This window comes from Misgurnus anguillicaudatus, chromosome 10 (genome assembly GCF_027580225.2).
Source record: "Misgurnus anguillicaudatus chromosome 10, ASM2758022v2, whole genome shotgun sequence".
In the NCBI taxonomy this organism is placed as follows: domain Eukaryota; kingdom Metazoa; phylum Chordata; class Actinopteri; order Cypriniformes; family Cobitidae; genus Misgurnus; species Misgurnus anguillicaudatus.
In genome coordinates, this window is record NC_073346.2 from 11,396,201 (window position 1) to 11,418,303 (window position 22,103).

Sequence of the window (22,103 nt, forward strand, 5' to 3'; positions counted from 1 at the left end):
TGCCTTTAGCGTACCATCTGATGCTCTAAAACAAAGCCATCCATAAATAACGTGATTACCGGTGGGAGAGTTGTCAGTGGTACCGCGAACAAACCATCTCTCAATTTGTTTGCTTTTTTTTTTTTTCAGTCAATGGTATGCAGTTATATGGCTCACCCTCAGTGATTAGATAAGTCATGTTTACACCCTCATGGACATAATTTCAGGTTCGGCTGGCCAGGATTTTTTGGTAAACTTTATCTAAGACACCGTTTTATATTGGTACATACCTTATTATCTATTGTTTGTTGTTTATAAGGCCCAAAAAATAAAAAAAATAAAATAAAAAATAACATAAGTCTCTGGTCCTGGGTCAGACATAAGGCTCTATCTCTCCATAGTTTAATTAGCCATTCATTTGTGCCCCGTCCGTCCGGGGGCACATTACAACATTGACAGGCCATTGTAATTTATAGGTCCCTTTCTATTATTAACAAGTGTGTTGGAGGAATACAGAAATGTGTGCAAACTAGACTGGTTTGCTACCTTATAGGGTAGTGATTTGTTAATAGTCACTTTTCAATTTTACCAGAAACCCATTATCTCCACCGTTGTTGAAACTTTTTTTTTTTTTTTTTTACGGTGGACTATTTAGGCCCATTATCCACTAGGGCTCTTAATGGTCCATGAGAGGTCCAGCCATTCCTCTCATGGTGGGTTCCTGTGTGCCCCCTTATTCATCCGCATCACTCCCTTTGGCCCCATGTTGGGTTCATAGGCGCCATTAAATCTGGTTGTGATGGGTTGTGTGGCGCTGGTGGTCCCCTGGCAAAACCACCATTTCCACGCCCGCCACCTCCTCTATTGGGACCCCATCCCCTTGCATTTGGTGCGTTAAGTGGATACCTTACACCGGAATATTGGGGCTGTGACCCATTTTGAGGGCATCTTCTGGCCCAATGACCTTCTTGTCCGCACACATAACATGTATTCCTGACAAAACCTCCAAAACCTCCCCGTTTTGGTCTACTACTCCTTCTTGGCCCTCCCCTTCTCTGTTGGTTATATCCCTCCAACGGCTTTCCTGTATAGGGTGGGCCTTTATATGAATCTATGGGCTGATTGGGATATTGTACGTTGTCCGGGACACTAGTTGTCATAGCTACTGGTGTTGGTTGGGCCTGCTTGGGCATTTGTTTCTTTTTTGTGTTGGCCTGTTTAGTCTGTTCTAGCTGCAGTTTCAAAAGCTTATTCTTAATCTTATCTACCTCTACAAGTTCTGTTTGTGTGATTTGTTTATGGCCCTGTCTGTGTAATACACAAGATCTCTTTCCCATGTTGCTATCATTTGTATTTCTCTGTAATCTTAATAGAGTTGTGATTATCTCTCCCTGTGTCATAATTGTTTGTTGTAATCTTTCCATTTTTCTTTTCAGGGCCTTTATTTCATCAAATTCAACATCTAGTTCACCACTGTTTACTATTAACACCGGTTGTTGCTTTGAGATCGAAACAGACTTTTCCTCATAAGGAGGAGGTGTGTGCAGTGAGGGGTATAGTGACTTCACTTGAGGAGGAGCCATGGGTGGGGCTGAGGGTACTGGCTCAGTGTTTCCTTGTCCTTTTACTTGCTCACAGCACAACTGTCAACTTCGCCTTTTTTATTTGATTTAATAGCCTGCATGGCAGCAGCAACCAGAGCTAATCTTGTCCAAATTCTCAAATCTGTTTCTAAGTCTTTTACAGTTGGTCCCTTTCCAAACTACTTGCCCTTTTTCCATTGCACATACACTGTTAAGCAACCATACTTATCACATTTTTTTTTATTTAGCCATTTTCACACAATTTACAAGCATTCAAAATTTCAAAAAAAGCACAAAACGTCACTCTTATCTAACAAAAGGATATATACACCAGTAGTTTTCAGGAGTTTCACCCGCAATACAAACACAATACAACTTTCACAGAAATGTCACAAAAATAACAACAATATATCAACAATACTATTCACATTAAGACGTCACTTCTTCTTTCCAGTATTCGTGGACCTTACATCCACGGGCTGCTGTACACCCCCTACAGGCTATACAACCTGAGTCGGTATTTTATAATACCTAATGTATTAAAGGAATCCTCAACCTTTTTAATTAATTCTGTTAACTTACACCGCCATTAACAGTATTCTTGGACCTTTCATCCAACGGGCCTTGCACCCCTTACAGGCTACAACCTGAGTCGGTATTTTATAACACCTAATGTGTTAAAGGAATCCTCAACCTTTTTAATTAATTCTGTTAACTTACACCGCCATTAACAGTATTCGTGGACCTTTCATCCAACGGGCCTTGCACCCCTTACAGGCTACAACCTGAGTCGGTATTTTATAACACCTAATGTGTTAAAGGCCTCCAACCTTTTTAATTAATAACAAAATTCAAAAATTTCAAAAAGTTTTTCACTCTGATCAATTTATAAAAAATTTAAATTTGTAATTCAGTTCGGATCTCCTTATCAACACAAGTAATTTGGTATATCCAATTAGCAGAATTTGATAAAACAGGCTTCTGCTTACCTTATTTTAATAGAGCGCTCTTTTTGTGTTGAAAGGGAATCCTCGCTTACTCTGGTTTCTTCAATGTGAAACCCTCCTTCCGCTCACTCTCTCCTTTCACGTCGGGGTCACCAGTTGTTGGACTTTAAAGTGTCCGTTGCGTGTTCATAATTCGAGGAAAGGCACAGTATTAAAATTAAACTATTTATTGATCAGATATGAAAAAGTTTTACAGCGCTGGGCAGTCTCAAGGCCACAATAGGCAATCGACTAACAGCCAGCATTTGGAGAAAACAGTTATTTATAAAGTATGTGACGTCGATCTTCTTCTTAGAATCTCCACCCACAAAGGCCGTTCCCCTCGTACATCTGACTCCATCACCACACACATAGACACACACATATAAAGAAAAAACAAAGTCTGTTCTCCGCTCATCCCTGAGAGCCATGCAGCCCGTCACCTTCTCCCCAGTACTCCTCCACTTCACATATGATTGACTTCAGATAGCATATTATAATGCTTTCTTAAAAACACATCATTAATGAAACATTCATTTATTCATAAAAACATAAGCTGTAAGATGAAAGTGATTATTATGTAAAACACATTTCAATATCATGACATCATTTCATTATTCGTAAAATTGGTTATATGAATAAGGCACACATTAACTTCTTTAGATAGATAAACACATATTACATCTTTTACTGCAATACTACTTCTAAGCAAACACTTTAATCATTATTAAAAAACATCTGTCAGGGAAGAAAACACACACACACACAAAGAACAAGCGCAGGAGATTCTGTTCTTCAAGGTTGAGTTGCCATCCCCCCCATTAGATTATTCTGTATGCAACCTTCATTTCATTGGTTAATACACATTTATCAAAGACAACATCATATCATTTATTACATCAATTATTCACTGATTAATACTGATTAAGTAAGAAATATATTGCATATTTTATCCTGTGAATATTAAAGTATTAGTTAATACGTGGTTTTCTGTTTACTTTTCCCACTCTGGTCTCTTTCTTATCTTTGACAATTTCCAGACATAAATTCCTAGTTAATCCTTCTTGCAGTTTTACACACACACCCAAGCTGGTAGCTTTCCACTCTCACAGACAAACACAAACAATCTTTTACTTTAGCATACTATAATGATTATTGAAAACACTTCTAAATACAATATTAATAAAACATATGACATTAAAATCCCACACAAGCAGGTGCCTTTTGATGGTATTTGGGGATTTATTTCAATCACACTGGTGTAGTATATCTGTCATCCACACTGGCAGTCTGTGAATAAACGGATCCTGTAGCCTGTGTAAGATATCTCCTCATGTACTGTAATCTGATGATGGGTGTTTTGTTCATGAGTTTGAAAAGGTAACTCCTGTATTTCTCTTCTATAAACACATAGAGAATGGGATTCAGGCCGCTGTGTGAGTAAGCCAGAGCTTCTGTGATCTGAAGACTAAGAGTGATTGCTTTGCTTTTTTCACAGGATGTCTCTATGAGTTTATTTAGCTCCAATGCTTTCACAAAAGCTGCAATATTATATGGAGCCCAACAGCAGAAGAAGACAACCATCACTACAATGACAAGTCTCACAGCCTGTTTCCTGGAAGAGCGAACTGCTAAGAGTCTGCGAAGAATCATTGAGTAACAAAATCCAATTACACAAAGTGGAATAATTAATCCTAAAACATTCATCTTAATGATACCAACAGTGTTTGCATAATGGTGAGAGTTGTGATCATCTGTTGGATAAGACTGACAGTATGTTTTATTATTGTGTTTACTGATTTCAAGGTAAATAAGCTCAGGAAACGATGCTGCAACAGCAATGATCCAGATGACCACACTGGCTAAGATCCCATATATCTTTGTATTGTCTTTCAAAGCAAACACAGCATGAACCACAGCTAAATATTTGTCAACACTCATCAGTACAACAAAGAAAATCCCACTGTAGAATCCAATGTGATAGACGCCTAAAACCATGGTGCACATGGCGCCTCCAAAGACCCACTGATCTCTGGCATAGTGAGCCAGGAATGGAAGAGAGGAGACCAGCAGCAGATCAGCTAAAGCCAGGTTCAGGAGACAGATGTCAGTCATGCTTTTCAGCCTTACACCCATCAACATCACCCATAACACCAGCAGGTTACCCAGCAGACCCATCACGAAGAACAGAGAGTATAACACAGGCAGGATGCTGGATGCATGAACTCCATAATCACAGGATAACATTGATGGATCAACACCTTCATTGTAGTAGTCCCCATAGTCATATAAGGGAGAGGTGTTTGGTTCATCAATAACTGGTCCATGCAAACTTGAGCAGAAAAAGAAAATTATATTACAAGTGAAGCAGAACAACAGTGAGTAATAACAATTTCTATAAGATAAGGTCTCACCTGGACAATTCATGTCCATTCATGTAATCGAGACTGGGGGTAGCCATCTCTGTCCAAAGAGGTTGTGAAGTGGTCCTGTTTATTACAAACAACTGTTTTCACCTAAATTAAGAACAGAAGTGTGCACACCAAAATATGTTTGCAGTGAAAATGCCTTGCCCTGCAAAGAACAACTCAAGCTGTTTCACAAAGTGCATGAGGACACCTATGAAAAATGGTTAGATCTTTCTTTGAATAGAAAGATAGAAAGTGTCACGTTGTTTACTAATTCAAATATATTTAAAGTTTTTGTTAATTTTAAGTTGTATTGTCAGTAGTCATGTAATGAGCGTGTAACTGGTTAGATCCAAATGCAGGTTTTATTAAAGAGAAATCCACAATAAAGGCAAGGGTCATACACCAGGTAAACAACACCATCAAAGGCAATCCAAAAACAGTAGTTAATTTTCTAGGCGTGGGTCAGGGCAGGCAGAAAACAAACACGATAAACAGGCACAAATCAAACACAAGGCAGAACAGAGTAACAGGACGAACGCTCAGAAATGTAGACAAGGCTAACAAGACTTCACAGTGTGAGTGTGTGTGAATGGATTAAATAGTCCAGGTGATTACTAACAGGAAACAGGTGTGGTGAGGAGCTGGTAGTGCAAGGGATGATGGGTAATGTAGTCCAGATAGTGACAGTTGAAAGAAACCTCTGAAGGCCAGCAGAGGGGGCCAATCTGGCTCTCATAACAAATCATCATGGCTCCCTATGCTCATTCATCCTACCACCAGGTGGCACCCTCCTCACAAACCAGACATTTTGGACACTCACTCTTTTTCTACTTTCACTTCCTGTTTGTTTCATATAAAACTGGTTGTATCTCACATAGATATGTGTAAAGGGTAGATATCTCGCCCGCGCTGTTGGCGAATTGAGTGGAACGTCCGCATTTGTTCGCTCACTCGTAGCATTGTGTTTAATGGTGCAGGTACTTTTAAATGACCATAACTTGCTTAATTTTCTAACGATTTTCAAACGGTTTGGTTTGTTATAAACGTCAAAGATGTACCCATGACACTGCATACTTATACTAAAAAAAATCATGAAACATGTTAAAGCATCCAGAATTATAACTGTTTGAAAATCGGTAGAAAATTGAGCAAGTTATGGTCATTTAAAAGTACCTGCACCATTAAACACAATGCTACGAGTGAGCCTGTGGTAAGATGGCCGCCAAGTGATGACGTTAGAGACTCCGCCGTAACACATCTAGCCTTTATACATATCTATGGTATCTCATCATCACATTGCAAAGTATTGTTAGTTAGTGATGCAAAGTCCGATTCATTTCCGCGAGCCGGCTCTTTTCAGACAGTTCAGCTCATTGAACCGGTTCAAAAAGCTGATTCACCGGTTCCTGACGCCATCAAGAAATGACATCACTACGCATTTATTTTCTAACTACTTGTATCATTGAAACATTCAAATAAAGTCGTTTGTGTCAACACTAGGGCTGCACGATAAATCGCATGTGTTTGTCACGCGCATCTCGTCGGTGGTGCCGGTTCCTTGATTGGTGGTGGATCGCCGGCGGCTGTTTGCGGATGGAGCGGCTTTGACTACACAGAGCCGTAGTTCACTGACAATCGGGGCAATTTCGCATTAATTATCGCGGACGTATCGCCTGCGATATGTATGCGACATGGCCCAGCTTGCCAGTGAACCACGGCTCTGTGCAGTTAATGTCGCGCCATCTGAAAGCAGCTGTTGTCGATTTAATACTAATCAAGGAACCGGCATTACTGACGTGATGTGCGTGGTATCACATGCGATTTATCGTGCAGCCCTATTCAACACATTAAAACATTCAATAAAAAGTTGTTTTTGTGAAGGCATAGCTGATTTATTGCCTTTCATTCACAAGTTAGTAATGTTTGTGGTCACATTTTCAATCGCGGATCGTAAATGCCAGATACAACTGACCAGTTTTGACTATAGCCTACAACTTGGATAAGATTCCTAAAAGACACTGATGCACAATTGCGGATGTGTTCTACATATCCTAGGTATAAAGAATAAATAAACTAATTGGTTTTCCTTAAACAACTAAAATATGATTGGCATGCACAATAAATCGTACTTAAACTAAAGCTTTTTAATAAAACAAGCATTTCAAGAAACTAATAAAACAAAAAACTTTGCGGATCAGGCTCGTTCAAATCCTCGGTGATACACACGGAGTGTCAGCAACTCATCTGTCAGAATCGTCGGCAATCTTCGCCTTGGCAATCCGACGTGCTATTTCGGCTGTGCGTCCTGCGTCATCAACCCGGAACCTATGCCCAAAACTAAAGTTCGATTCAGTTCGATTTGTGAACCGGCTCGACCGGTTACTTCCTGAGAACCGGCTCAAAAGAACAATTCGTTGAAGAACCTTACATCACTATTGTTAGTTGTAATTGTATTACCAAGCCTTGCCATTTGTTTATTGTTTCATGTTGCCTTGTTCATGACCTGTTTGCCTGTTCTTTGGATTACAATTTTGGATTACCCTTTTATCTTGTTTGTTTTGTCTACCATCAGTCTCAGGACGTTACATGTATAATGTGATGAATTGAGCTCCAAACCAAAGGCTTACTGAGGGACCCTTTAAAAATGGTTTTAACATATGGTTCTTGAAAGGTTCTTAAATAATGATAAATGTTTTGTTTAGAGCAATCTCTTACTGATAAACCCATTTGTACTGAAATGGATCTTTGTATTGGGTACTTGTATTGGTTGCAGTGCAAGAGCGGAAAACTGAACAAAACTCGAACAAAACTGTTTTGTGATTGATGGCAACGTGTTACACCCCTTTTTTTGTTCAGTATGGACAGAAAAATTGCCCATCCCTGGAATCATGTTGCATCTAGGACACGGTGTGCGGTGTAACAGTGGTTTAGGTGCATTTAGTGATACATTCACTGGTGAGAGAGATGTCATGGAAATGTAATCTTTCACCAAGCATTCACGTAATTTGCTCACAAAACAAGTAGCTCGACCAGATAATATTCAAACTTCTGTCAAATCATGTTTAGCATATGTAAGCAAACTCTATGCTAATATAAACTTGTTTTGTCTACATGTCTTATCTTTTCCCTCACGACCAACAGACCCAACTCGGTTGGGCCTGATGCTCAACCTTGTACGGTCCACCAAATGATGACCACTGCTAGGTGATGAAGATCTGTGGCAATCACAGCCTGCGTCACTTAATATGACAATAGCAGACCCTGCTCTTCTGACCAAATGCTCAACATCATTATTTGCCACACAACAAAAAGTGGATGGAGTATGCACAATGATCCAACAGACAATATAATATTGACTTTTTTGTCTAGCAAACTATTGACTTTAATTTTTACAGTTAGTAAAATTGTTGGTTATGTTTTTCCCATTAATTCTTATTCCCTTCTGTCTCTCTGCTGTTTGTGCTAAAATAATGGTTTCATTATGTTCATTTACAATGCCTTTATCTTTGCCAAATTTTATTATTATTGTATTCGGTATTGAAGCAGTTAACATCCATATCTCATCTGGGTTATGATTTGTTATGTATATCGCAGAAATAAGTCCGACAGTGCAGGACCCGACACAAAAGTACATTATCATCCTGTATATATCCTGCTAATTACACAGCTATTACCTCATATGTGAGGTAATGAACATTAAATATTGATTCAAAATAATTAATTTGCTAATTTTTAAAGAATGCAGACCTTCCACGAGGAAAATACGTTTAGTTTTGGTTTTAAGACAAGAAGTTCAAATATCACGAACACACTATTTGGTTTAATTATTTGTAAATATAATGTCATATGTTATTACAAGACATACTTATATTTATTTTTTGTAATATTAAACTGCACATTTCAAAATGATTTGCAGCATTCGGGTAAACGTGTTATTAGTTTCAGGCGTTGCTAGTAAGGGATAATGTTATCTAACAACCTGCTGCCTGTACATTATCCCGCTTATTATGCGGTGATTTAACTCATTAAAAATCTAAGGAACATTAAATGTTGATAAGAAATATTTAACATGCTCATTTTTAACGAATACAGACCTTCCGTGTGGAAAACACGTTTACTTTCAGTTTTAAGATGAGACAAATGTCACGAACACACTATTTGGTTTAATCATTTTAAAATATAATGTCATATATGTTAAAAGACGTATTTATATAAAAATTTGTGTAATATTAAACTGCAGCCTACCTGTTATGATTTGCAGCCGTGTGTTATTAGTTTTGAGTAGTTAAAGAAGGAATCTTGAAATGTTTTGGCTGGCCAATCAGAATCAAGCATTTTAGAGAGCCGTGTATATAATTCAAATTCTCAAACAAAAGAAACTATCATAAATAACATCTTAAAGTTATGATAATATCACATTAGCCTACTCTTTAATCTCAAATTGTAGATGTTTTATAAGTTATTTGATTGTTTTAAATGTGACATGTATTGTTTATTGTTGTGTTTACTTTTTATTTATTTACTTTTTAATTTGCGACTGATGGGCAGGAGTAGGCTACACCAAATTATCAATACAACAACAATATAATTGAAACACAATAGCGTACAAAGAAATATAAAAACATTTTTTTTCATTGTATGTTTAATGGACCATAATGCAAAAATTCTTCCAATAAGTTGTCGGGACTCGGGACACAATCAAAACGATGGAGACATCTCCCACCCGCAAATTACGCGATTGGGGCTGCTGTGAGTGCTGGCATGACAACAGCCATCATTGCCAAAAAAACACATTCTGCCGGTCCTCCATATATGACCTGTAATAATAAAGACAGCTGAGTCTTAATTTCGGTTGAAAATCTGCATTTGACAGGGATTTAAATCTAGCTAAATCAAGTGAAATAAAGTAGTAATTTTAGGATGCTAACTACTAGCCACTATGGCTGGTGAGCAAAAAAATTAATGTCAAGCCCTGATGATCATACATTTGTATAAATAATTTGTTCAAACTGCTTCATCCTTGTATTAGATTAAAATGTATTTGGTGTCATTTTATTGATCCTCACAGCAGTCAACAACATTAAATGGGTCCAGTCAGTGTAACAAAATGACATGCACCACATAATGCTCTGCTCTTGACCTGGCCATTAAAACCATCACCGGGTCAGCACCACCTTCACGCAGACTTACTCTCTCAATCCAACAGAGGGACCGCCTGTGGTGCCATCCCAAATAAATGACTATTTTGTGTACCTTCTCTGGATCAGTTTCTGTGGAATGATCTGCAGGTGGCAACAAGATCTGCTGATTCAGTAGCAGTCTTTATGAATCTTCAAAAAACATCTCTTCCACCAACCCCTCACTTAATATTTTTATCTATTTTGCTATCTTTATCTTTTCTGTCATAAAAATGACTCTTGGCTATGTATACTGTGTTAGACTAGATGAGACTTATGTTTTGCTGTTCTTGTGTTGCTATAAATGTAAAAGTAATTGAAATGAGTAACTGTTTTTATATACAGATGTGCAGTCATTGAGCCTAATCATGTATAACAAAGTTAAAGGCGGGGTGCATGATTTTTGAGTCAGGCGAGTACCAAAACACACCAATTGTAGCCAATCAGTGGTAAGGGTGTCTACTAACCAACATCGTTGCCTGGGATGTGTATGTGTGGGGTGGGTCTAATATCAAAAGAAGGTCCAGATTCTATTGGGGTAGGGGCGCGTTTGTTGATTTCAAATATCAACAATGGCTTTCAGAGATCATGCACTCCGTTAAAGTGTATAATTTGTATACCACTATAAACAAGACACCAAAAATAAGATCAACACAACATAAATTATCATTAATTTACTATTTTATTTGTACTCTATATACAAGTGAAATTGACAGTCACATTAGCACAAAGGATATGTATTGAACTTACTACCATTTAAAAGTTTCAGGTCACTTACTGAAATGTTTATACTTATTTTGAAAAACATGATCTGAATGTAAAAAAAGTAAATGTGCTAACATATTCATTTTAAAACAAAGTAAACTTGAGGCTGAATAAAAAAGTAAAAAAGAACATAGGAGCCCAGAATAGATGTGAACTCCTTCAATACTGTTTATAAAACATCTCAGACACCTCAAGAAGTTGCTTGTTTAAAAGACAAAATTCCTGGAAATTTGGAAACACTGAATATATTATTTAGATTTTATTGTCACAAAATGAATTCCATTGTTACATTTGTGCTATTTTATAGTTTTGATGAGTTTATTATTAAATTTAAAAAAAATCTAAATATGAGCAAGTGACCCTAAACTTTTAAATGGTAGTATTGGACATAAAAGCAGTCGTGTGTTGAGGAGAATGCAAAATGTGAGACAAGTTACTCTATACCCACGACCACACACACAGAGAGAGAGATGCCCTCAATAACCACATTGTGGTAAAAATGAGAAAAAGATACAAACAAGGAAGCCTGGTATCAAGAAGAATAGCCATTTAGAGATAAAGGATAAAGATAGCTGGAGGGCTGAGGAAAGTGTATGTTTCTTACTGCACAATAAGATCAAATTACATATCAGATGTTTAGGGTCAAGACTCGGTCTGAGGTGCAGCGTCCTCTGGTTTTTCCGGGTCAGAAGTCGTCTTTAAAACCATATCTTCTTTGACTTCTTTTCCCACATCTTTTGTTCTGTAGAGCAAAACCAAAGTCACAATGTGCTGAACCAACTGAGAGTGCATTGTTCTTACTCTTTTTCAGTGTAATTTTCCTTTTAAAACATTAGGTGGCAGTGTTGCATCAGGCACACTGCACAATAAAAACTGCATTCATTTATTAAAAGGACATTTTCGTTTCAGTCTCTAAGAGACTATGACACTTTTTTCTGTTGTCAGGTGTAAGGTTATGCATGCATGGGTGAAGATTATAAGTAGATCCACTGTACTACTTATATATATTTTCTACTTATTAAAAGAAAATATATGGATTATTTAGGATGTGCATGAATGAGGATAATGTGAGCCATAGAAAAACTAGTGAACTTAAAATGTGAGAAGACCAATGTAGGTGATAAAGACACACAATATTAACTTATTATTTACTTTATAGAGGAAGGACAAGCATAGTACTAGTATGGTAATATCTTTGTGTGCAATAATATGAGTGAGATTTAGCTTAACTGAATTTTGACACAGACAACTAGGGGTTAACTATGTAAAATATCAACTAATATATACAGATGGCACTTGCATCACCAAGGGTTCAGTCCCAAAGGCACACAAACTGATCAAATGTGTCTTAAACACTGCAAGTGGATCTATTACATTGTTTACAAATGAAATTTTCTCACTTTGAAGTTGAAAAAGCTTATATTATTTAAGTGTTACCAATTGAAATAATTTCCAACTTTCAATTTGTATAATGTATTTCAATTTTCGTATGACCACATTCATACATTTTCATATGATTTGCTTTCGCCCCTGTGACATTGGGTTTAGGGGTGGGATTTCATTATTGCTTTTTATAATAATCTACATATTTGTACAGTTCATTCATGAATTCATACGGATTAGCTAACTTGTAAAAGACATAAAAATTCCTGAGATCAGGCTAAAATTGGAGGGGTTTTATATTGTTGGGAAGATTTTATAGGTGGTTAGGTTAGGGTTTAAGAGGTTAGATATCGTGACTCAGAAGTCATTGAAAAAGGTGACCTGGGCTGAGGAGCAGGTCGAATACTTGGCAGGACATCCCAGCTCGATGTTGAGCTGTCATGTGACCAGGAGAAACAATCATATTGTAACAAAGCAATCACAAACAAACATGATTCAAGTATGATAAATATGAAAACAAGACAAACTACATTCTAATAAATATGTTAGTGAGTTAGAATATGATTCATTGATTAAGAATCAATTTTGGGATGAACCACACAATCTGAACACCAAAGATTCAATTATTCCATGCCCTAAGTTTGCTTTATTGGAAATGATCCATGAAATTAAATTTTATTTCTATGTGATATGATAATCATGCATCTTTCTTGAGCAAAAAAGTTATTTGAAGTTTTTAAACTAAGGTCATGCAGTTTAATCGTGGATGAGATCACATTCCTGGCATGTTTGAAGAAAACCGTGTATTCAAGCACGTACAAAACCTATTGAAGACCATTACATAACTAAGCATCTCTAACCAGCTTTTCACAGTAAGACCCAGGAGGGATGAGAGGGTGCGTGAGCGAGTAAGGCGTTCTTACCGAATAGTTTTCACAATGAAGAGAATGATCACAGCCAAACCGACACATCCACACAGACACCCGATCACAATCGCTGCGATTTCACCTGCGATAAAGGAAGTTGATCAGAGCTGATCGAACCAATATCAAAGACAATTAAATAGAAAATAATGTTTCTCACCTGCTGTATAAATTTGAACTGAAACTGGTGAGAGAAACAAAGAGTGAAAAATTGGTTAAACACATTTAGTATTCACTTTCAATATCACAAAAATATATTTTTGCACATTTTTGAGCTACTTAGTTACTCTAAAACAAATCATTATTAGCACTTTGTAATTCTTTGTTTGTCTTTTGTGCCAACACAGCAGAATAGACTTACACACAACAACCTCACATGATTACAATGAGCTCTGTGTTCACAGTGGAGATTTTGAAAAACTAATCAGCCATCACATAAACAAAGAGCTCAGCTACATGCAACCCCAAGCCCCAATTCTGCCCTTTTCTCTTACCATGAATGAAAGAGGAAAGGACGGTTCTGTTGTTAAGTGGCTGGGTGGTGCGATAGTTGTCCTGTAGAGCTGAGACCTCAACTGTGTCCCCCTTACTGGAGTACAGCAATGACGATAATTTCATCAGCTGAGGAGAGGACAGGAGAGTAGAGGAAAAAGAAAAGAGAGGAGAGGAGATGAAATAAAAAAAGAGAGGAGAGGAGATGAAATAAAAAAAGAAAAGAGAGAAGATGAAATTAAAGAAAAGGAGAGGGGGAAAGTAGATGATAGGACAGGAAAGGACAAAATGGGAGGAAAGTGGAGAAAAGGAAAAAGGGAGAGAATAGCGACGGAAAGGAAAGTAGGATAGAGGAGATGAAAAAAGAAGAAGGGAGGAAAGTAGAAAGGAGAAGAGAAAAAGGGGAAGAAAAGGAGAGGAAAAAATAAGAAGAAGGATAAGTAGATGGACAGAAAGAAAGCAAAGAAACGGAGAGGATTGGAATGGATAAAGGAGTGGGGGAAGTAGATGAAATGAAAAGAAAAAAAGGAGAGGACATGGGAGGAAAGTAAAAGTAAAACGGAGAGTAGGGAAGGCGGAAGAAGGGGAAGAAAGTAAATGGAAGGACAGGAAATGAACAGTGAGGAGAGGAAAAAAAAGTAGATAAAATGGGAAGAAAAGGAGTGAAGAGAAGATGGACAGATAGGAAAACAAAGGAAAGGAGAGGAAATGCAAAAATGAAAAGGGGAAGTACATTAATGTAAAGAAAAAAAGTAGAGGGGAGAAGATGGAAGGAGGGACAAAAGTAAATGAAACGACAGGAAATGAAAGGTGAAGTAAGTTGAGGAAAAAACAAGACGGGAGGAAATTAGATTAAACGACAGGAAAGAAACGAAAGAAGGAGAGCAGTGGGGAGTGAAGGAAAGGATATTAGATGAAAGGACAGGACCGTAAAGGTATAAATGAGAGAAGAGAAAAAAGAAGAGGGGAGAAAAATAGATGAAAGGAAAGAAAAAGGAAAAAGGAAATGAGAGAGGAGCAAAGGAAAAGGAGGGAAGGTGGAAAGAAAAGAAAGCAAAGCAAAGGAGAGGAAAAAAGGAGAGGAAGTGAAAGGAAAAAGATGGAAGGAAAACAAAGCAAAGGAGAGGAAAAATGAGAGGAGAGAGGAGAAAAGGAAAAGAGGAGAGGAGAGAAGATGGGATGGAAGGAAAGGAAAACAATGCAAAAGAAAGAAAGTGAAAATGAGAGGAAGTAAAAGAAGAGGAGAGGAAAAAATGAGAGGAGGTGAAAGGAAAGGAAAAAAGAAAGAAAAGAAGATGGAAGGAAAGAAAAGAAAAGCAAAGGAGATGATAGGAAAAAGGGAGAGGGGAGGAAAAGACAAAAAAGAAAAGGAAAAGAGGAGAGAAGAGAAGATGGGATGGAAGGAAAGGAAAGGAAAACAATGCAAAAGAAAAAAAGTGAAAATGAGAGGAAGTAAAAGAAGAGGAGAGGAAAAAATGAGAGGAGGTGAAATGAGAGGAGAGGAGGGGGAAAATGAGAGGAAGTGAATGCAAAGCAAAGGAGAGGAAAAAATGTGAGGAAGTGAAAGGAAAGAAGAGTAAAAAATGAGAGGAAGTGAAAAGAAAGGAAAGGAGAGAAGAGGAGAGGAAAAAAAGAGAGGAAGTAAAGGAAAGGAAAAACCAAAGAAAATAAGATGGAAGGAAAGAAAAGCAAAGGAGATGATAGGAAAAAGGGAGAGGGGAGGAAAAAGAAAAGGAAAAGAGGAGAGGAGAGAAGATGGGATGGAAGGAAAGGAAAACAATGCAAAAGAAAGAGAGTGAAAATGAGAGGAAGTAAAACCAGAGGAGAGGAAAAAATGAGAGGAGGTGAAAGGAAAGGAAAAAAGAAAGAAAAGAAGATGGAAGGAAAGAAAAGCAAAGGAGATGATAGGAAAAAGGGAGAGGGGAGGAAAAAGAAAAGGAAAAGAGGAGAGGAGAGAAGATGGGATGGAAGGAAAGGAAAACAATGCAAAAGAAAGAGAGTGAAAATGAGAGGAAGTAAAACCAGAGGAGAGGAAAAAATGAGAGGAGGTGAAAGGAAAGGAAAAAAGAAAGAAAAGAAGATGGAAGGAAAGAAAAGCGAAGGAGATAAGAGGAAAGGACAAATGGATTGTAGAGAGGATGGAAGGAGGGGAAGAAAGTATATTAAAGGACAGGAAATTAAAGGTGAGGAGAGGAGAGGAAAAGGGAGAGGAGAAAAGATGGAAGGAAAGAAAAGCAAAGGAGAAGAGAGTGAAAGGAAAGAAGGAAAGAAAAGAAAGAAGGGCAAATGATGTGATAGGAAAGAAAAAAGGGAGAGTAGAGATGATGGAAAGAGGGGAATAAAGTAGATGAAAGGACAGGAAATGAAAGGTGAGGAGAAGAAAGGAGAGATCATGTAATTTGCTATAGTGTGTTTAAATGTCTCTTTATCTTGTGTGTGTTTTTGTACCTGTGAGTGAGATATTTTAACCCTTTCATTGAAGAGAGTCCAGAGGACACTTTGGTAGCAGGGTGGAGTTGTGAGTGAACCATTATAACGGAAGTACTCGCTCAGATCATCAGGCAACAATGAGCGAACATCAAATGCTGGGATTGACACTTTCTGGCCTGCACATCAGCATACAAAACCTATTGCAATCTTTTCATATATGGATTATATTATAAAATATATTCATATAAAATAGAAGATCATATGTGTCATGTATGTTTTAAAGCTATTTGAAAATGCACATACCAGCATATCTGATGTGACCCAAATAGTTAAGAATACTGTTATATGCCTGATTAACTTCATCACCTGCCTGAAAAAAGAAAAAAATTGAATGAGATGAGTATTAAACATTACCTTTCAATATTAATATAATTGAGTTAGTAAAGAGAACCTGCCTCGATCAGAACCCCTAACACAGCCAAACCGTTCCCCTGAGTATTAGCCTCTGACATATTACCATACAACTCTGCATTGTAGTGTACAACATGGAGCTGAAAGAGAAGAGAGAGATAGCTTTACACATTTTATGATTTGTGCATCTCTTTGTGCACACATATGACAGAACAGAAACACTAACAATACAAACCTCTGCTGAGGAGCTCCGTCCATTAATGGTGTGTTCGCTTCCTTTGGCCACGCCCACTCCATTACCCCAGTGCAGGTGCAGCTGTACAGCACTGTAATGCCATGGTAACCCAGACAAACCCATCCAATGTGGCAAAGTCATGTGCACTGTTTAAGGGGAAAAAACATAAAACTAAACATAAAACTAAAGAGCACAATATCTTCATTGTTCGTTAAATAGTTACGTATTTTTTAATTCTTTTTTCATGCTATCACGAAATTTTGTGTTTTTTCGTGATCGTATAACGAATTCCTGTTTTCGTGTGATTATCATGTTGGTTACTCGACTGTTTTGTCCTATTTTCTTACCATTCTTACCAGGGTTAGATTTACATAAAATGACATCCCTAACCAAACCCAACTCTAACCCAAACGCCAGGCGACATATAAAGAAAGAAATCAGAAAAAATAGTAAAAATCAATATATAAATTGACATTCTAATGCAAGCACCAAATCTAACCCTAAACTGAAGCGACAATGGTTTAAAAATAGAAAAAAACAGTCGAGCAACCAACACGTGACAATCACACGAAAACAGGAACTCGTTATACGATCACGAAAAAACAAGAAATTTCGTGATAATAGCACGAAAAAAGAATTAAAAAAAAAAAAATACGTGACTATATCACGAAACTTTGTGAACCTGGGTAGTAGCATATCAACGCGCCTATACAATTTTTGCTTTTATTTTACCTGGCGGCAATACAAAGGAAAGAATTTAGCCAACCACATCAAAGAAATAAAACAACGCTTGAATGTGCAAGCTGAGGTATTTTAATACTGCATTAACCCAGCTATTGAAAAGTGAGCAGTTGCTTGAGATTTACACTGACACCTGGTGGCATGGATGCAGTGCATTCAGTTGCAAAGAGCTTTTTAACACTGAAAGATAGACAGGACACATCTAGTCTCAGCCAGACGTCACGCCCACAGACTGATGGCTAAACCTTAGTATTGAATGTCTGGCTACGCGAGGGACACATCTAACCTCCCACCAAACCTAATCCTACTGCCCGCTTTTGGAGGTACAATCTACTACTACTTTTGGAGTCCATGTCCCTTTTGGTGTTCACTGGCCTGCAGTTATGTCTACTTAGTTACAAGCAAAAATGTATTTTCTGACTCAGCCAAGATTAAGTTAATCCACAAGCAAAAGTGTCTAATAACACTACAGCGATGTTTATAATGTAAGAGTTTACTTTTATGTGAGATTTACCTGTGTGACCATTATTAGAAAGAGTGAAGGGCTTATTTCCAGGTTTGTTGTATGCCAAAGGTTGTATAGGAGGTAGTGTTGGGTCATACAGTGTACGGGATGTGTCCACATTTATGGGAGATTGACTGGAGCCACCACAATCAGGAAAAACCTTTGCCCATTCCGACTGCCCCACAGTTCCTGAAACAAACAGAAAAATCATCCAGCACTGTGAATATACAAAAGTGGACCTAACAAAATGTGCAATTGAATAAAGTAATGAAAACTACTTTTGAGCAATTATGAACAAAGTGCATAGGAGTGCTTTCGCCATATTTCGAAAGCTTATAGTGAAGTATTAGCAAAGGGTTTAGTCATGCAAAAGTACTGAGGTGGCAAAAGCATTGTTGCAAAAGCATGCCGACACACACACGCACACAAGTTTTTTTTTTGTGAAAGAAAATACAATACATGAATAAAGAGAATTGGGTGCACGTGAGTTGAATAGAGAATAAACATTAATATCCCTAAAATATTTTTTTATTATAACATAAAATAGAGAAATATCAGTTTTGTGTACACAGGGATTAGAGGTTCACACGTTTACATAAGAATATACCCCAAACCCCTGTCAAACTGCAAAAAGTGGGATCATGGGGGAGGGAAAGTTACTCTCATTGATCTGCGGTTACCAAGGTGATCTCTATGACAACTGCAAGACACATATTTAGGACCACTGCCAGTTTACCTCACACATGCTGTCCCAAACACAGACACGGGGAACAAAGCATCACTCACTCGAGAAACTACACGCTGTTCAGAAATAATGAATCAGCGCTACATGCAGAAACGGCTGCAGGATTTTACTGCAAGTATACAGACATCAACTGTTTAATCCTTGAAAATTAAATTAAGCGCAGCACTCCAAATTAAAATTTCACCCCAAAATTATCCATTAATCATTATTTATTTGTATTGTGAAATTATTTTCAAACCAATTTTTTACCAAATACATATGAAAGACAAATAATACCATGTTATAAAAATACTTAGTTTAAATAATAAAACTATAATTATTTCAATTTTTTCCTTATTTATTTTATTTTTTACAAAATGTATCTTTTGCTTTTTAGAGTGTAAGCAATTATTTGCTGCTTCAAATTTTTTTTTTTGTTTAATCATCTCAGATATACAAGTCATTTTAACCTATTAACTATAATTTATCTTGACTAGAGATGAGTTGGTATAGCTGATAAAATACAGTTGAAATATGTCAACCTCATTGTATAAGTTGTAGCAACTCATCTCTTGTCAAAATAAATAATAGTAAGTTAACAGGTGCAAATCTGAGATGATGCAAAGATTTTTTTTACAATGCAGCAATCCTTTTGATATTTCTGCATATCATGTTGTACTTTCCGATGTATTGGTCTTATTATGTACTGTACTTTAAATTCATTAATCCTTAGGACTGATCGGCACATGTAAAGCATGGCTAAATGAGCTTAAAGGATTCATTATGCTAACAATAATATGAATGTTTTCTTTCTCTGAAGGAAAAGAAAGCTGTATGAAATGCACTGTGATCTGTCTTATTACTTCACGTTCATTGCACGACCATTGACATTTATGAACTGGTGTCTATTCACATGCAAGCTGTACAATTATCACATTGAAGCATGTAAGTCTGTGTTTGTATGAAGTCTCATTTTCTTTAACATCGCTTCTGTTTATCTGCGTCAAATATGAACACTCAATCCCTGTTTCTCTATACTGGCTGACTGTCTCTCTTTCTATGCCTCTCTGTTTGCACAGTGAGTTTTTACAATGGAAGATGGAAGAGATGAACTGGAAGTAACAGAATTTGAAGAGAAAAAGACAGCTGAGATGGGATGTAAGCTTGGTTAATTTTAATGTGAAAATGGAGTTTTAAAAGTGATTTTTTTTTTTTAAAGTAAAGTAAAGGTTTATGTTTAGTACAGCAGCCAAATAATCCACACAAATAAAATAATAACAATTCTGTTATGATGCATCACTGATGACCTCATCACAGCATTATAACATGAATACAAATAAAACTATGATGAAATTACTTGAAACATGGTGGGAAATGAGTTGTATTACCTGCATATGTCCATTCAGTGGCTAAAATATAAAGGGGAAGAATGAAACAAGGTTACAGTTGGATCACAGTGGTATTTACAGCTTCTGGTTAAAGTATTCAAAAGTATTCAAAGATTATTTAGCCATTTCAACAATACAGTTGAGAGGAATTTGTCTTGGTATGCTCACACTAACAACAATGCAACAATACACTGACAGTACAACACATCCCACACATATATCCCCCCATAAAAGCAGATTTTATCTAAGCACTTAATTAAACATAAGATTTCAATAAATCTTTATATGCATTTATCCATATAGCATCTCACAATGCTTTTATATATTTGGTTTAATTTATATATGGGATCCAACCTAAGCTTGGCATTGTTAGTACTCTGCTCTTCTAGTTGAGCTATATCTATGAAGACTGAAAAAGCAAACAACAAACATCACTGGGACATTTTACACTTTAACAAAGTTCTGAATATATCAAAAAGCAAAAGAATTTATTCAGTTTTTAACCCTATTTCTTACACTGGACCACTTAAGAGTCAAATTAATAGTAATAAATAAGCTTTATAGGACAATATTTGTCAGATATACAACTATTTGAAAATTCGGCGTCTAAAGTTGCAAAAAAATTTTAATATCGAGAAAATCGTCTTTAAAGTTGTTCAAATGAAGTCCTTAGTAACTGCATTCACTCACAAAATAAAGTTTTGATATATTTATTGTAGGAAATTTATAAAATATCTTCATGGAACAACTTTACTTTGATATCCTAATGATTTTTTTTTTTTGACACATATAATGCATTGATGACTATTACTACAAATATGCCAGTGCAAATTAAGATTTAAGATTTGTGGTCCAGGGTCACATTAATTCTCACCTTTTTAACAGCTTAAATCACCAAAAAATGCTGCTGCATTAATATTGTATAAGATTATCACAGTCTTACCAGTTCCTGTGCAGTCCACACATTTCAAAAACAGAAGAAATACAGACACTCTTTTCCAGTAAGTGTCCATGCTGTCAGCCACTTTTCCACAGCACACACACAGTGGGAAGACTGGACCAGACCCACTGATACACTGGACGATGCTAAATATTCAAATCTTAACTGGGCTATTACAATGCAAAAAACTGAAAGTATCCAAAAAAGTTCACAAAGATAAGAAAATACTTTTTCTTGATGTGGATGATTAGGCCCTGCGAGCTGAATGGTAAAAAAAGAGAGGCCTTCACATGGTGCAAAAAAGGCAGAGGGGTTAGACCAGCGAGAGAGAGAAAGAGAGAGCGAGCGAGAACTGGATAGAGAAAAGAACAAGTGAACGAGAAAATCATGAAGGGTTGCCCACCAAAAAATGGGTATGAAGCAACTAGCTTATGGGGGCAGGGAACGCCTGATTGAAGGGGTATTGAGATGATAATAGAGAGAGAGAGAGAGAGAGAGAGAGAGAGAGAGAACGAGAGAGAGAGAAAGAAAGAAAGAAAGAAAGATTTTAATAAGGTTACATCTGTTATAGTTGTAACATAGTATAGTTATAACATTGTATTTTAGTTAATGTTAAGGTCAATCTTTTCAATCAAAATTTTATTTTATTTTAGTTAATGTTAAGGTCAATTTTTTCAATCAAAAGATGAATCTGTTAAATCTATTTTATGTTATTAAACAAATTATAAAAATGATTCACAGAGACTTTCAATAACATTACAGTAACATTGTATAAATTATATGATCAGTAAGTCATATCAACATTTTATGTTACTTTAACTTAACAAATTAGGCAACTTGTTTTTATAAATTATATCTACTCATCACTAGTCAAAATAAAAGAATAGTATGTGAATTTTTAACGCAAATAAATTTGATTGTAAGTTGTATAAAAAGAAAGTGTATTATCCTATTATCCTAAAGCGAATAATTCAGTTCATTGTTTAAACGCTGGAGGGCAGTAAAACACCATAATTCCACCACACAGCAC

General features: G+C 36.7%; 2 protein-coding genes and 1 long non-coding RNA gene across 4 annotated transcripts; all 3 read right to left on the bottom strand.

Annotated features, from left to right (window-relative positions):
* Positions 1-551: 551 nt before the first annotated feature.
* Positions 552-2,643, bottom strand: LOC141367209 (uncharacterized). The gene is made up of 2 exons (XR_012371440.1): positions 2,393-2,643; positions 552-2,256 (listed from the first exon to the last, which is right to left on the bottom strand). It is a non-coding gene; the product is annotated as an uncharacterized lncRNA (long non-coding RNA).
* A 1,121-nt stretch (positions 2,644-3,764) lies between these two features.
* On the bottom strand, positions 3,765-9,302 carry LOC129447637 (C-C chemokine receptor type 5). Its single transcript, XM_055209385.2, has 3 exons — positions 9,205-9,302; positions 4,963-5,037; positions 3,765-4,880 (listed from the first exon to the last, which is right to left on the bottom strand). Exons 2-3 carry the CDS (start codon positions 5,007-5,009, stop codon positions 3,800-3,802), a joined length of 1,128 nt encoding a protein of 375 aa, XP_055065360.2. The 5' UTR covers positions 5,010-5,037; positions 9,205-9,302; the 3' UTR covers positions 3,765-3,799.
* Positions 9,303-10,831: 1,529 nt separating this feature from the next.
* On the bottom strand, positions 10,832-21,479 carry ca14 (carbonic anhydrase XIV). Of its 2 annotated transcripts, XM_055212042.2 has the most exons (12): positions 21,077-21,479; positions 20,134-20,154; positions 18,031-18,210; positions 16,776-16,921; positions 16,581-16,680; positions 16,433-16,495; positions 16,148-16,305; positions 13,702-13,828; positions 13,368-13,391; positions 13,208-13,292; positions 12,666-12,719; positions 10,832-11,643 (listed from the first exon to the last, which is right to left on the bottom strand). In XM_055212042.2, exons 1-12 carry the CDS (start codon positions 21,144-21,146, stop codon positions 11,544-11,546), a joined length of 1,128 nt encoding a protein of 375 aa, XP_055068017.2. In that variant the 5' UTR covers positions 21,147-21,479; the 3' UTR covers positions 10,832-11,543. The 2 variants fall into 2 exon arrangements, with proteins under 2 accessions (XP_055068017.2, XP_055068018.2); XM_055212043.2 differs by lacking the exon at positions 12,666-12,719 and having other exon boundaries at positions 21,077-21,478.
* Positions 21,480-22,103: the final 624 nt, after the last annotated feature.